General features: G+C 49.0%; 1 protein-coding gene across 4 annotated transcripts in view; it reads right to left on the bottom strand.

Annotated features, from left to right (window-relative positions):
- The window catches only part of PARP4 (poly(ADP-ribose) polymerase family member 4), a 2,216,130-nt gene that overhangs the window by 848,338 nt on the left and 1,353,118 nt on the right, over nucleotides 1-14,674 (bottom strand). For all 4 annotated transcript variants that reach the window (XM_078657066.1, XM_078657067.1, XM_078657068.1 and 1 more), the window contains one exon: nucleotides 10,847-10,900. In XM_078657066.1, coding sequence (XP_078513192.1) covers nucleotides 10,847-10,900 — 54 coding nt within the window. The remainder of the gene's footprint in view (nucleotides 1-10,846; nucleotides 10,901-14,674) is intronic.

Here is a 14,674-nt window from a genome sequence, read left to right as displayed (position 1 = left end):
AAATGTACCAGTATGCCCAGACAGAGTATCCAGAGTATCAACAGTATTCATGAAACAGCCTAGAGAGGGAGGTAGGCTTGCCTCTCATCGAGATACCTGTAGATCAAGAGGGTCCCTATGTACACAGTCAAGCATTAGGGAAAGACAGAAAGTTTCTGATTGATACAGGGGCAAGTAGGACTACTATCAGTCACGACGAGGTTCCAGGGGCTCCGCTCTCAGGCTCTAAAAATGTTTCCCTTGGATTTTCAGGAAAGCCTATTGTTAACGAAATTTCGAAACCAGTTTCCCTAGAAGTTGGTCCATTGTCCCGAACTACTGATTTGTTACTTACGAAGTCATGTCCAGAAAATTTGTTAGGCATTAAAACATTGAAAGAATTAGGTGCAGTTATTTGCTGTTCTCCAGAAGGAGTCCGATTGTTTTTGCGTGACTTCAAAGGTCACTATGTATTACGTGATTTTGATCCAAGGTTACTAAATGTTCCACAGCATCTATGGGCGCAAGGTCCAACTGATGTAGGTTTTATGCACATCACATCCCATCGTGTGACCCTCAAGCAAGGTATAGTCTTGCCACGAATCAGACAGTACAGATTGCCACCTGAGGCTGTAGCAGCCTTATCCAAAATTATTGACGAGCTCATTGCTCACGGAGTGGTTGTAGAAACTGACTCCAATGTATGTAATTCTCCTATCATTCCAGTCATGAAACGTACTGATCCAAATGCACCTCCAGTATATCGATTAGTGATTGACCTTCGAGAACTTAATAAATGTATCATACCCCAGTATCCAGTAGTCCCAGATATTTCATCCCTATTAACAGCCATTGATTCTGAAGCTACATTTTTCACTGTTATCGACCTCAAGAACGCATTTTTCAGTGTCCCCATTCATCCAGACAGCCAGTACCTTTTTGGTTTTTGTTTAAATGGAAGGAGCTATAAATTCACACGAGCTCCTCAAGGTTTCACAGAAAGTCCTAGTATTTACAGTCAAGCACTTAAGAGACAACTAGACAATATTCACATGCCAACTGACACTGCCCTGCTCCAGTATGTCGATGATCACTGATCACAGCCCGTTCTGAACGTGACTGCGAGCGTGCGTCGCTTACAGTTCTGTATTTCCTGGCCGAGCAGGGGCACAAGGTGTCCCCTTCTAAATTACAATTCTGTGTCCAGCAAGTGATCTACTTAGGCCACTTGCTGTCCAAGTGGGGTAGGCAGTTGACACCAGATCGTATCCAGTTAATAGCGAGTCTTCCACAGCCCAAGACACAGAAGGAGGTACGAGCTTTTATTGGCCTCACTTCTTATTGCAGACAATGGATTCCTCAGTATGCATTTCTAGCCAAGCCACTGATACAGTTAACGACACAGGAGGCAGCCGTATCGACTGTCCTCCCTTGGACATCTGAACATACACTTGTTTTCAATGAATTAAAGAAAGCTTTATGCCAAGCACCTGTTCTAGCTACACCGAACTACAGTAAGCCTTTTACACTTTTTGTCACAGAACGTGATGGTACTGCATTATCTGTTCTCACACAAGATCAAGCAGGACAGTACAAGCCTTGTGCTTATTTTTCGAGCACATTAGATCCAGTAGCCCAGGCTCTGCCTGCGTGCCTCAAGTCAGTTGCAGCCACAGCTCTAGCAATCAGACAAAGTGATTCCATAGTATTAGGACACTCCCTGACAGTACAAGTCCCACATTCCGTGGAAGTTCTTTTAAACCGAACACAGACTCAGCACTTGACCATTGCACGTTTAACAGGTTATGAACTGACACTGTTTCAGCCACACATAGAAATCAGACGCTGCAACGTTCTAAATCCTGCTACACTGTTACCGTCAGTTACTTCAAATCCTGCCACACATGACTGTGTGGAAGTTGTTAACACTATGACTAAGCCAAGACAAGACCTGACAGACATTGCATTACCTAATCCCGACCTGACACTTTATGTGGATGGTTCATGTATGAGAACAAGTACAGGAGAACTAGTAGCCGCGTATGCAGTGACTACTGAAACTGAAGTTATAGAAACTCATCGTATTGACACCCTGTCTGCTCAAGCAGCAGAGCTAGTCGCTCTGACCCAAGCCTGCATACGTGCCAAGAACCTGAAAGTAAACATATATACAGATTCACGTTACGCATTCGGAGTCGTACATGACTTTGGAGTGCTCTGGCAGGAGAGAGGTTTCATGACTTCTCATGGAACCAAGATTCAGCATGGTCTCCTCATTCAAGCTCTGTTAGATGCAATACATTTACCGACAGCTATCGCTATCATGAAGTGCAAAGCACATACGAAAGTTACTGACATTATTTCCCAAGGTAACGATCTAGCAGATCGAACAGCCAAGCTTACAGCTCAGACTCCAGACATTCCAGTTAACACGACACAGACACTCACCCCAGATCCGACTACTTGTATGACAGTTAAGGACCCTACACAAGATGTCATAGACATACAGTTACATGCTACTCCTGAAGAAATCAAGAAATGGTCCGAACAAGGAGGGGTCCAGACAGATCAAGGATGGTTGACGAAGGGAAAAGCCACATGGTTTCTCCCCGACTCTATGGTTCAAGTCATTATCAACACCGCACATAGTCCAGCACATCTAGGAGAAAAAGCCATGTTAGACAGTATTCAGAACCTTTGGTTCAACAAGCACTTACGAGCTGCAGCCAAGCAGAAAGTCCGTACCTGTATGATATGTTGTCATTTCAATCCTGGTAAAAGTGTCCCGGTGGAACAAGGTGGATTCCAACCCCCTGACCACCCTTTTGAAGTCCTCCAGATGGATTACATTCAGATGGAGCGATGTCGAGGTTTCAAGTATGTCCTCGTAGTTGTATGCGCTTTGTCCAGGTGGACAGAAGCATATCCAGTTCCAGATTATACAGCAGCGACCACTGCCAGGCAGTTGGTTCGTGAATTCTTTCCCCGTTATGGACTCCCTAGGGTCGTGTATTCTGATAATGGCCAGCCATTCTCATCCGAGTTAATGAAACATGTTTCCCTTTTGTTAGGGTACCAGTGGAAGTTCCATTGTGTGCGCCATCCTGAAGCAGCCGGTCTCGTAGAGAGACATAATCAGACCCTGAAAATCCGTATTGCTAAGACATGTAAAGAGAAAGGTGTAGACTGGCTAGTTGCCCTGCCAGTTGCTTTATTCTTCATGAGGATGGTTGCACATTCCAGATCAGGTCTGTCCCCTTATGAGGTCGTATTCGGCCGCCCCCCAAACATGTGGGGTACACCTAGACCCCGCAGTATTACAGATGTTTCCAGTAATATGCTGACAGATTACCTAGCTTCCTTGATGTCTGCCCTACACTCTTGTCGTTCACAGGTTGCCGCCGCATTTCCAGACAACACCGAGGTGAAACCGCATGAGGTCATCCCAGGCGACCTCGTCCTTGTAAGGAACTTTGATCGTTCAAGTCCGCTGGAGCCTCGTTGGAAGGAGCCGCGACTTGTCCTCCTGACCACCCGCACGGCCGTGAAGTTGGAAGGCCGCAAGGGGTGGGTCCATCTGAGCCATATAAAGAAGTTCCATGGAGTTCGAGAAATTTTTTTTTTAAAGAACTGTTCCATTTCTAAAGACTGCCTGAAACCAGACTCTAATCTGAATCCTGAACTGAAAGTTCCTCTGTTAGAGAAAACTCCGCAACAGGAGTATAAGTTAAAGCTCCGGTCTAGTAAAATAAGTCAGCCAGTTTAATTGTCTAAGTCCCTCTCGGGTGAAACGGTTAGACAGGTATGTGACATGTATGAGATAGACCCCCATAGTGAGAGAGTTAGTCAAAACTCTATACGATGTATCGTTTTTCTAAGTTTTATATTGTTTCTAAGTTTGATGGTTACCTGCACAAGTTATGCATTACATTTATGTTTTCCAAGTTCACATGTAAACAAGTTTTCTAATGCTACAGTAGAGCACACATTTAGTGATCTGCCTCCTCACGAGTTATCCTATCGTCTTGCTATGCGTAATAATACATTTATAAGAATGTTACACTATTCACACCAGACCAGCAATGCTACTAATTGTTGGGTGTGTGGTCGACTCCCCCCTTTCCAGACACCGAAGGGAGTTCTGCCACTTTTTCCTTATCCGTTTTCACATAATGGTTCGTGTGGAGCATGGTCCACGTTAACGTCATCCTCCAATGATATGTCCCTTCTGAATAGAACATGTTTCCCAGACAAGCAAGGTCTCTCCCATAGAACAGGGTTAGATCTAGAAAATGAAGTATATGATTTAGGTAATTATTCTTCGAATTTTATGGTCCTGAATGTTCAGTCTGATACTACTCCAGACTTGCCTGCTATTTCAGTACTACCAGTCAAAGGCGAATTATGTGTCAGAAAGAATGGTTCCACACATGTAGGACATAGTGATTGTACTACTATTGTCGAGTATAGTGACAGTGGGAAATCTATTTTCAAAGCTTCACGTCATTCTTATTTTGTTTGTGGTCAGACCGCATATGTTCGTCTGCCCCTCGATTGGGATGGAACCTGTTACATTGCCTTCCTACTGCCACCAGTTTTCCTAGCCCCATCTGATTATCACAGAAACACACATCTAGTACACGTCAGACATAGAAGGGAGATCGAGTCCCCAATTGCCGATCAAACTGAAACTACTCTAGAACAGTATCAAGACTTCAATAAAGGTTTCTTCTTCTTTATAGGACCTATCCAGAATAGTAAGTTAATACGTAGGTTAACCAGAACCCTTGAAGCAGTAGTGAATGAGACTACCTCTGCTCTAGGTAACTTAACCGAAGAGCAATCTGCTATGAGATTTGTCGTGCTCCAAAATCGTCTCGTTCTTGACGTCATACTGGCCGATAGAGGAGGAGCATGTAGAGTCATCGGATCTAGTTGCTGCATTTTCATTCCTAATAACGCGCCGTCTGTTTATTCAGCTATAACCAGACTTCATAAAATTGCCCATCAGTTACACCAGAATCCAGGCACCTGGACATGGTCCGGTTGGCTCTGGAGTATTATATCTGCCTGGGGATGGAAAGTATTATCATTCCTAGGTATTGCAGTAATGATCATATTCAGTTGCTGCCTCTGTATACAATGTGGCCCTGCGATTTGCGGCATGTGCGCTACCTCTTGTATTCCTAGTCCTAAGTCCCGTTCCAAGACAATTCGAGACGAGCAAATGATGCTATATGAAATGATAGATGGTATCATGAATATAGATGTTTCCTGATGGAAACGTAGGGCACAAGGAGGGAATGTGGAAAAGTAAATTTTGCCATGTTGTATGTGCCTACGTGTTCCCCATCTTATGTTATATGTGTATGATCGATATGCATGTATTCCCTTCTGATCGATTAAAAGACGCAATTACAGTTGTGTCCATCTCTAGTATGTCAGTTTCCAGTCCTCGTGAAAGCTACGAGTATTAGGCCTATGTAAAGCTACGTTGCCACATTTTACAGTGTGCATGTTAATTCATTGAATTGTCCCCGTTTCTAGGCCTCAAAAGGGCCCGGACTCAGATTCAGCTCCTGTCTCCTGAACACTCTCCGAGGAGCGATACAGCCCCCACCTATATCCCTGACCCTTAGCTTACTTCTTGCCACGCAGTGCCCGGCTCGGCCTGGCTCTGCCTCCCAGTCTGCCAAGAGTATGTTATGTTTCTAGTTATCAGTCCATCCTTCCTTCTCTGCATTCCTAAGCTACTGAATCGCATCAATAGTTTCCGTCATAGTCTAGCCTTTATGTCTCCATGTAAGAGAAATACTGTATTAATATTCATAGAATATTCCTCACACACGCACTACATATAGAATTATGCATGCACCAGTCTTAAAGTCTATTAGCCTTTGCCCTGATAACTTTTGGATTCTATCAACATGTACTCTAAACAACAGATACTAGATATGCCTGGGTACATGTCGCTCTGACACTCCAGACTTTAGTCTCCTCTTCTAGCGCAGAAGTCATAGCCCCCAGTTCTCCCTGGTAACACGTCATTGCCAGTTTGCGCGCACCACTAGGTTAGAGGTCCCAGCTGCTCAGGTAGCCCCCTCCATGTTTCCGCCCCTTTTATTACATATTCTGTTACGTTTACATCACATGTCTATGTATACGCCCTGTACAAGCCTTCTTGTTGCATCAGTTTTGCCCTTATCTTTCGCGACTGCTACAAACCCCGCCTACTGCTACGCCTACTGTATTGAATGTAATGCAATTATTTTGATATATATATTGTGCACGGATATTAAAGTTTGCTAGCCAATTCCCAGATCCTGCCCGACAGCTGTCGGGCCCTGCCATCCTATTCCCGTACAGGCTGTCCTATTCCTGTCCTTTATGCCTGATTAAAGCCTGTCAACTTCAGCTACCTCGAATCTTGACTCTTATTTATTGAGCTACCTGTTTATTGATTATAGTCAAAAATAGATCCGGTAATAAATTATTTATTTACCACAGGAAGCCCCCCCTCGCACGGCCGGCCGAGGCAGCCCGGGATCAGGGAACCACAGAGACAGAGAGCCGAGCCCACGACAGGAAGGAGCCAGGCCCTGGGTAAAACAGCAAAGCCGCCACACCAACCCTGAAGCCACAACCAGCCAGCGCAGCCAGAGAGGTGGGCAAAGGAGGGCCAAAAACAGGCCAGTAAACCAGCGGAAGACGGCCTGACGCCACCCCAGCGGAGTGAGTCTCAGGAACCCCAGCCAACAGACAAGGGCAGAACCGGAGGCAGAGGAACACACGTCCGAGCTGCAAGGGGAGAAAAACAAGGCAGGCAGCAGGACAAAGACAAGCAGGGCGAGGAAAAAAACCACCGCTACGCGGGACTCACCCTGAGCGGGGGCGAAACACCCCCAGGAACGAGGCCCCCACTCCAACCATCAGGCATCGGAAATCCATGGAGAGAAAGCGCAGCGCGTCTTCTGCCCAGCCAGGCCACAGGAAGACTCGCACAGCAACCCGGAAAGAACCCTCGGGAGGCGGCGCACCAGCCGCAAAGGGCAACAGGATTCCACAGGGGTTAGTGTCCCAGCATTCTTTTGATCGTTTTTTTCTGTCGGGAGATGGTTATCTCCATGTATTTATGAATGGGACGAGGACATAAGGGACCTGGGGGTAATGCCTGGGACACTTGTGGTTCATTAGGGAATGTAGTGTAATTGGCCTTTATCGCCTGACGCAAACGAAAGCAAGTGAAATGAAGAGTGGTCTGGGATGTTGTACATAAGCAAAGTCGTTATCAGTTAAATATTTGCGGTCTATGTAGAGGTCACACACTAGTGTTACACCCACCTCTCGCAATGTCATCATTGGGCCTCGTTCCTGCGCTACCGAAATGGCGGCGTGTCCATGTAACGGCAGAGCAGGCAAATACAATGGAAGCCTGTTGGTTTTCCTCCAGATTTCCTGCCATGCCCTCACCGTGACGTCGATAGTGTTGATCTCGTGCTTGGGTGTATGACGATTGACATGAGTGAGAATACCCTTTAATGGCACGGGGTATGTGTCGCCCTCTTCTACTGCTACATGAGGCAAAAAATCATGTGGTTTGAACCAGAAGTAAGCATATTGCGCCTGGCTACATAGAAAATACAAGTAGAAGTCCGGAGCTTGGAAACCCCCCCTGTCATATGTCTGTGTAAGAGTATGCCAACTGAGTCTGGGCTGCTTATTCCCCCATACCAGTCGCAACAGCTGAGACCGAAGTTGTTTAAAGAAGTGTTTTATTAGGGGAACAGGGACATTACAGAAAAAATATAAAAACCTCGGAAGGATGATCATCTTAATTAGAGCTATACGATCTGACAGGGAAAAAGGCATTCCCACCCATCTATTAATCTGTTCTGTGAGTGTGGTATAAGCCCTGCCAAAGTTTTCTTTAACGACCACATCCGGGTCCCGATGGACCCACACGCCAAGATATTTCACGGGGTCAGCCGACCATAAGAGCGGATATTCTAACTGTGGCGAGGTGGTGATTTGCGTCAGTGGGATAATGATGGATTTTTCCCAATTAATTGGACGTCCCGAAAAGGGGCCAAATTTTATATATTCACGGATCACCGGGGAAAGGTACAAGTGGGGTTCGCGGACATAGACGACCGTGTCATCTGCATAGAGAGAAATCACCACAGGCTGATTATTAAAGGACAGTGCGGCTGCCCGATGCCCCTGTCTGATTCTGCATGCTAAAGGTTCTAGGATAAGGGCAAAGAGGAGAGGGGACAGTGGACAGCCCTGTCGAGTACCTCTCTCCACAGGAAATGGTTCTGAAGTAACCCCGCCAACTCGCACCCTGGAATTTCGGGTTGCCCAGATTAGGGCTGTGAAGGTAGGCGATTGTCCTATTCACATGAGCCCCTGTGATGGTCGTGGACCTGGTTCCCAGAACAACACCAGTCAAGGCCTTCTTGAAGGCAGAAGGGGTTCCAAGGAGGAAACACCCAGCTGCAGGACCTCTGTCAAGATGTTCGTCTTGACTTCCACCGAAGGGAGCTGAAGGCCCAGGACTTCGGATGCCCACATCACCACCACAGCATATGAAGCTCCCTTCTCCGAAGTCACAGTGGAGAAGTGTGGCTCAATGGTTAGAGCGGCAGACCCTGATGCAGAGGTCTAGCCCGGGACCAGGGTTCAATTCCCCGCCTCGGCGGGTCTTGAGCTCAAAAATTCCACGGACCTGATAATTCTCGCCTCGGTGCCTATTCCAATCATGGAGTCCCACTCTGCAACTCTGGGCAATAGCTTGCTTAATCTCCACAACGGCCCCCACAACGCTAAGGATGCCTGGCCTCCACCTTGGGGGTGCCCAGGAGTGGACACCTCACAGGGAAAGCCAGGATGGGTTCCACAGCAGTATTCGTACAAGCGCCTTCAAACCCTTGCGGGTGAGTAGTGCGCTATACAAGTATCAATTTACATTACAGTAGGAGGAGAAAGCAGGTCAGAATCTGGGGAGGTATCCAACCTGCTCGCCTCACCCAATTCCTCATACCAGTCCATTTCATGCACAGCCTGGTCTTGTAAAATGTCCAGCAATCACTCCCAATCCTCCTCTATTCCTAGCCCCTCAAAATAAGGCTGAGGAATCGACCTAGGACCCAAGTGTGACGTCGGCGCAGACGATGGTTCTGCAGCTGATACAAGAGGCGCGGGAGTGCAACCATTTTAAAGATCGCAGACCTACCATATATAGTAAGGGGCATTCGGGACCACGTTTTAATGTCCGACTGGACCTTTTCCCATACCGCAGCACGTTGCGCTCCCAAGAGATCGCCATAGACTCAGACAGGAACACGCCAAGATACAGCAAGCCTCCAACCGCTACCTGCAAGGCCGACGCCCAGGAGTCCGCATACGCCCCGTCACCCAACACCCAGAGGGTGGATTTACGAGGGTTAGGATAAAGACCCGATACCTTGCCAAATACGCGCATAATTTCCAATACCCGAGGGCCCGATCTATCCAAGTCCGTGAGGAAAAAGAGGACGTCGTCCGCATAAAGTGCGATCCTGTACGTGAGTCCCCAGCCCCACCGAAAGCCCCACAGCTGTGCGTCGATTCGCACCCAGGAGGCCAGGGGCTCCAGACTGTTCGTCTGGGATCAGAATGGGGCTGGTGCAGCCGGGGGGCGCTGACAGCATCTGGAGTCTCGGTGCGGGGGTGGTGCATGGGAAAGTTGCAGGGGCATGACTGGCACCGGACCGGATCTGCCACCGGATCCATTAGGAGGCATCGGCGCCAGAGACCAAGCCGCCGGCGCAGAACCTGATGGAGCCCCCTCTGAGCCTCCGGGGCCCGCAGGCATGCCTGGAGGGTCGGGTCACCCAAACATGAGGCACATGGCATCATAGAATTGTTTAAGTTGGGGAGGTCGCTCCAGCTCCTGGAGAAGCAGGAAAGCTCGAAGCTGACATAAGTGCAGGTTCTGCAGAAGGAGGCCTAGTGCGTCGAGACTCCTCCGTCACATCGACCGACAGAAGCGCACTTCAACTTCTTGTGCTTCTTATGCCTCTTACATGATCGACTTGATGACTTTAAGCATGGATGGGGGACAGAGTGGTTCCAGGAGCTTAAGGTACGGCTCCCTCAAAATCTTCGGCGCCATGGCCTGGTAGTTGGAGCACAACTTCGAGTCATGATCGCACACCAGGCACCAGAGGAAAATTAAGTGTGGATCCATCACCAACATGGCACGATGGCAGGCGCCGAACGGTTTGAATCCAGAAGTCTTCTTCAACATTGTGGAAAAACCATACACACCAAAAATCGAAAAAAGCCTGTCAAAAACTGACAAAGGGTAGCTCTCTTCACGGACCTGTGCTAGATGGCGTGGAAAGACAAGAACTGATACCAGTGCGCCGAGGTGGCGCCTATATAGGCGACGCGGTTGTCACTTGGAGCGAGGACGTCACGCAGAGCCCACCAACGCCATCTACTGGTACGCAAGGGTATTGCTCAAGCAAAAGTCTTCCGGATCCAACCTGACGCCAGGGATATTCTCAGGTATGGAATCTGCGGCTAGATATCTCTATCAGACAGTAGGTACAAAGACAGGACCCTGCCATGCCACTCTGCCCCCTGTTCAACGGGTACATGATTGGAACAAACACCAGATGGCATGAATGCATGCAGAGTGAGGACACTGCTGCACCTTCTCTACAGCGTGCTTTTTACATCTTCACAGGTGCAACATAAGACACTAAACAACAGAAGTGCACGAGCGTCCAGACCTACTAAGCAGCTAAAAATGTGCATCATGTCAGTGGAGTGCCAACAACATTGTAATAGAACCATGTTTGGCAAAGTTGATACTAACCCCAAGGTCTTCTTCGCCATCAGCTTCCATATAGTCATCCATCTCAGCAGACTTCTGGAAAAATATATTATGACAATACATCAATAAAATGTATACAATTCAAAAGGTGATTTTTTTTTTCCTTGAATGCTAGTTTTTTTTTTCAACATCTATATACAAGAACTTGTTACTTATTAGAAACGAAAGACTTCGTATATCAATCTTTCCATCATTACAGGAAGGCATAAAGGGTGTGGAACAGTAACAAGCATTAGCAAATGCAGTAGGTTTTTTTTTCACAACAAAATGTTTTATTTGATTGATCAGGTAAGGCATGTATGCAGTTCTCCACAGTCAGGAGGGCCTGCCAAATGTCAATATTGGTATGAGCAGCACAGAAACCCAATCAGAGAAACAACCCCATGTAACCCCCCCCGCCTCCCACATCCATCCCATGGCTCACCTACCCACCCCTTATCCCTCCCTAACCCTGTGCACGTGATCCCAATAAGCCTCCAAGAATGTTTGTGTCCAGCCAGGAAACACGCGTCCTCGGGCCTATACTCCATCTAAACCATCATCCCGTTCCACTGGAGGAACCAGAGTCAGACCCCGATACTCCGCCCACCGCCTCCAAATTTTGTAATGTTTCCGGGGGCATCCTCTGGCCTCAATCACAGGGCGCTCTAGCCCCATAAAATAGTACATCCCTGCTTTCCACGCGTTCAACGCGTTCAACGGGGTCACGATCACTCGTCCATGCTTGTGCCAAATCCCGTTTTGCCACGATAAGACCCAACAATAAAAGGTGGCGCTTGTAGGTATTCCCCCCCACGCCCTCCAGTACATGTAAAAGACCCAGTTGAGGTGTACGGGGAAGATCCCACCCCAGCACCTCCGACAGGCAGCCCCACACACCCCTCCAGAATCTGGTCAGGCCAGCACACGACCATACAGTATGCAACAGGGTACCCATCTCAGCTCCACATCGCAAACACTCCGGGGATCCAATCACGCCTGCTTTCCACAGTCGCTCCCTCGTGTAATAGGCCCTATGCAAATATTTCAATTGGACCAGCCTGAGACGCACCGCGATAGCAGTCCCTCGAGGGGACTCCAAGGCCTCCCTCCAATCGTCCTCATCTAGGGGTCCAATGTCCCCTTCCCAGACTTCCTTTAAGGCGCTTAGAGTAGAGGAACAATGGGTGATAAGGGTTTGATAAATACGTGACACCTTCTTGTCTCCAAGATCCCCCATGAAGACTTTCGCTTCCAGGGGGCTGAACTCCGGTAGCGATTCCAGACCCACCAAGCTGGGCTCAAGAGCGTGGCGGAACTGCAGGTATTTGAAAAAATGGGTATTGGGCATATGGAACTCGTCTCTCAGCTCCTGAAACGATTTGAGGACTACTCCGGACACAACATTTCCCAGCGAAGAGATCCCTATAGAATCCCATCCGCCAAACCCTGCCAGCGTGGCCAAAGCGGGGAGCCGCCCATTTCTCCACAGAGGAGTCTCCGCCGTCAATCTGCCCCACCAGCCCATGCGGCGCAGCGCCTGTCGCCATATCACAAAAACCACTTGCGTGGCACGAGGCAACTGCCTCCTCAGTCTGGCTGAGTACAAGAGCATATGCAACGTGTTAACTCCCATCAATGAGCGCTCTAAAGCATATGCCGGATCTCCCCTATCTCCGTACCACCATTCATTCAACACTAACAAGTGGGAGGCTTGGTAATACGACAGCACGTCGGACGTTGCAAGGCCACCACAGTAGGTGGACAGGAAGCAGGTACACAGCGTCACTCTGGCTGCACCTCCCGCCCACAAGAAGCGTCCCAGCACGGAGTTAACCTACCGGAACCACTGGGGTGCGACCAGGTGCGGATGGTTCTGAAGCTGATACAAGAGGCGCGGGAGTGCAACCATTTTAAAGATCGCAGACCTATCATATATAGTAAGGGGCATTCGGGACCATGTTTTAATGTCCGACTGGACCTTTTCCCATACCGGCAGCACGTTGCGCTCCCAAGAGATCGCCATAGACTCAGACAGGAACACGCCAAGATACAGCAAGCCTCCAACCTCTACCTGCAAGGCCGACGCCCAGGAGCCCGCATACGCCCCATCACCCAAAACCCAGAGGGTGGATTTACGAGGGTTAGGATAAAGACCCGATACCTCGCCAAATACGCGCATAATTTCCAATACCCGAGGGCCCGATCTATCCAAGTCCGTGAGGAAAAAGAGGACGTCGTCCGCATAAAGTGCGATCCTGTCCGTGAGTCCCCAGCCCCACCGAAAGCCCCGCAGCTGTGCGTCGATTCGCACCCAGGAGGCCAGGGGCTCCATAGCCAGCGCAAATAGGTACGGGGATAGCGGGCAACCCTGGTGGGTCCCCCGACCGATTGGGAACCTCTCGGAGAACGCCCCGGAAACTCGCACGGACGCCGTGATATCGGTGTATAGCAGCTTGAGATATGAAATAAAAACCGGGCCCAGGTTAAGATGGGGCAGGAGCGCAAACAGGTAGGTCCAGCTCACGGAGTCAAATGCCCTATCAATATCCGCCAACAGTAGGGCTGCCCTCTCTCCCGTGGCCCCTATCGCGTCCACCGCCGTCTGTGCCTGACGAATTTTGTGTCGCGTTGCCCTGTGCGGCATAAAGCCCGCCTGGTCCGGGTGGACCAGATCCGCCACGTAGGGGAGAAGACGGTTCGCCAACGCCTTTAACAGCAGCTTAGCTTCGATGTTAAGCAAAGATATAGGGCGGTAGGAGTCATGGCGGTCCGGCGGCCTACCCGGTTTTTGGAACACCACCACTTCAGCGTGGCGCCAGTCAGCTGGCAACCTACCCAGCTCCCGCGCCGCTTCCAACACGGCCCTGTAGTGGGACCCTAATTGGAGTTGGAATTTCTTATAGAATTCGCACGGGAAGCCACTCGGCCCAGGAGCTTTCCCGGGGTTGAGCTGACCTAGCGCATCACCCAATTCCTCCGCTGTAAGAGGGAGGTCCAATGCCGCTCGCGTTTCGTCAGAGACGGTTTTCGAGGGCAAATCAGCAATAAATTTATCGACCTCAGCAGCCAGAAGACAGTCCCGCGGCGCATATTGCCCTGCGTAATATCGAGCAAAGCTAACTGCCAACTCCACCGGATCCGTCAATGTGACTCCGGCATCATCTGTGAGTCCCGGCAGCGTCAGTGGCTGCAGGGTACGCTGACACAGCCTATGGAGCATAGTGCAGGACTTGTCCCCCCATTGTTAAACCCTACTTCGCGTGGCCAGCCACGCCTGTCGGGCCTCGTCCAGCAACACGGAAGCATAGGACTGCTGTGCCTGCAGGAGTAGCCGCACCGCTACATCGTCTCCCCCTCCTTGACACCGCCGCTCAAGAACCTCCACGCGTGCTGCGGCAGCAACTATGGCTTCCGTACATCGGCGACGGGCCGCCGCACACCACGCAATGTCAACTCCCCGAAATGCAGTAGGTTTTGACTATGTCATTATTAATAACGTTATATTTTTGTAAGTTTTAGCTTGGTGAGAAGTTGAGCAATACAAGTGAAAGAAACACCGTAAATGTGTTATGGCTTTTTTTTCGGCCTCTGCGATATCTATTGGTTTTTGTCAGTGTCTTTCAGACCTGCTTCACAGCAGCGCTAGCTGTTGTGCAGCATGTCTTATAGTTAAAAATAAAAGCGCTAACTCATGTTGTAAATGTGAGGCTGCAGTACTGTGGTAATAGTAAAGGTGATTGATAACTGCAACATATAACCCACTTCTAGACTTTTATGTGATAACCCAATGCATTCTGGCGTATAATGTAATGCTTTGTTTCCATTGAT

This window comes from Lissotriton helveticus, chromosome 8, assembly GCF_964261635.1.
Source record: "Lissotriton helveticus chromosome 8, aLisHel1.1, whole genome shotgun sequence".
Classification (NCBI taxonomy): Eukaryota; Metazoa; Chordata; class Amphibia; order Caudata; family Salamandridae; genus Lissotriton; species Lissotriton helveticus.
Note: the sequence above shows the minus strand (reverse complement) of the source record. Positions and strands in the feature narration are given on the sequence as shown.